Consider the following 1448-nt stretch of genomic DNA (forward strand, 5'->3'; position numbering starts at 1 on the left):
GTGTATAATTGTCCCTTTCGCTTCCATGCCCTGCAGAGATATTCTAGATACGTCTTCGATGACATGCTCCTTCTCGATTATTACAACAAGATTGCCAGCGACTTGCTAGTACCAAGAAGCCCTTCCTTCGTCGTTTGGAATAGCACCATCCCTCTGTCGGATCTATACGAAAAGGAGTGCTCGAGGAATGGCTCGCGGCTACCTCGTAAAAATAAAAAGAAATGCTCCAATGAAATGCATTTGGGGATCATGGCACTAGATAGGTTTCTAGACATGTATCTAAACGATATTTGTTCTTTTGAAAACAAAAGCTTATAGATATATAGCTAGGTGATAAACATTTCAGTGTTAGGTCATTATTATGTTTCATGCACATCGTAAGTTGTTATCCTTGCCTGAGGTCTATATATGTAGGCAATTCATACCATGTAAAAGGAAGATAGATGATCCGTGAGTACTTAAAACCAGGACAGCCTGGCTAAGTTACTAAATATCTTACATGCAATCATTATGTGTTGGTGAGGTTTCTGAATTAGCAATCTACTATCGATGTTGTATATAACTACAGATAAGTTCAGAAAAAGTCACAGAATATAACTCAACTCTTTCAATTCATCATGGCAATTCTCCTATCGCTATATCACATTACCATGTGTTCTCTCCCAGATGTTTGAGTATCTCAAGTTACAGTATTGTGGGTCATACTGCGGGTCTTGATTAAAAACATTACCAGCACTTAACTTTGTATTGATCTTTCCATAGTTTAGGATTTTTGCACATTGATTCCTCTTTTAGCGCTATTTTCTCAATAGCGGTTAGTATGCCAAATAGCTCGGCAGTAAATATGGAAGATATTGGAGGAAGTGCACCTCTACAGTTAAAAGAACTACTATATACTCCAAATCCAACACCAGCATCGATTCCCTATGTTCTTCAATTTTTTCCATAAAAAGAGACCTAGCTTCTAATTCAGTAATGTTCTCTTTAATCCCAATAAAATAATTATAAAAAGATACCTCTGGTAATTTCCACGCAGGGGTTGATGATATCTTAAATTGAAGCACCCCACTTCTAATTATATCAAGATTGTTTAATAATTGTTTCACCCGATAGCCATAAGGTTGAGGAGATTTTGGGTGCAACTCAAAATATCTATAATGCCTTACAAGGCTTGCATTCTGAATGGCTAAAGAATTAAGGAGTCTTTGCTACCTAAACAAATACCGAACGATAGAAGACATTCGGTAAAGGTCTAAAGGTAATTCTCCAGCATCAACAAGGAGACTTTGAATAGCCTAAATAAGACTTCTAGAATACTGTGTAGCATTAGGCCTCATGATGGAGAAGGCCTGACTATTAGAATTACTGCGTAATTAGTATTACGAACAGGCTGGCACTGTCTTGGAAAATCTGAATGTAAAGGATGGTCAGAATCATAAAAAATATTA

At 36.9% G+C, this 1448-nt stretch overlaps 1 protein-coding gene across 1 annotated transcript in view; it reads left to right on the top strand.

Annotated features, from left to right (window-relative positions):
- The window catches only part of LOC137640612 (uncharacterized), a 13164-nt gene extending 12446 nt beyond the window's left edge, over window positions 1–718 (top strand). Inside the window, exon 6 of the mRNA XM_068373118.1 lies at window positions 37–718. Within this exon, the coding sequence (XP_068229219.1) occupies window positions 37–318 (282 nt within the window). The 3' untranslated portion in view covers window positions 319–718. The remainder of the gene's footprint in view (window positions 1–36) is intronic.
- The last annotated feature ends 730 nt before the right edge of the window (window positions 719–1448 follow it).

The sequence above is a fragment of the Palaemon carinicauda genome, chromosome 5 (genome assembly GCF_036898095.1).
Source record: "Palaemon carinicauda isolate YSFRI2023 chromosome 5, ASM3689809v2, whole genome shotgun sequence".
In the NCBI taxonomy this organism is placed as follows: domain Eukaryota; kingdom Metazoa; phylum Arthropoda; class Malacostraca; order Decapoda; family Palaemonidae; genus Palaemon; species Palaemon carinicauda.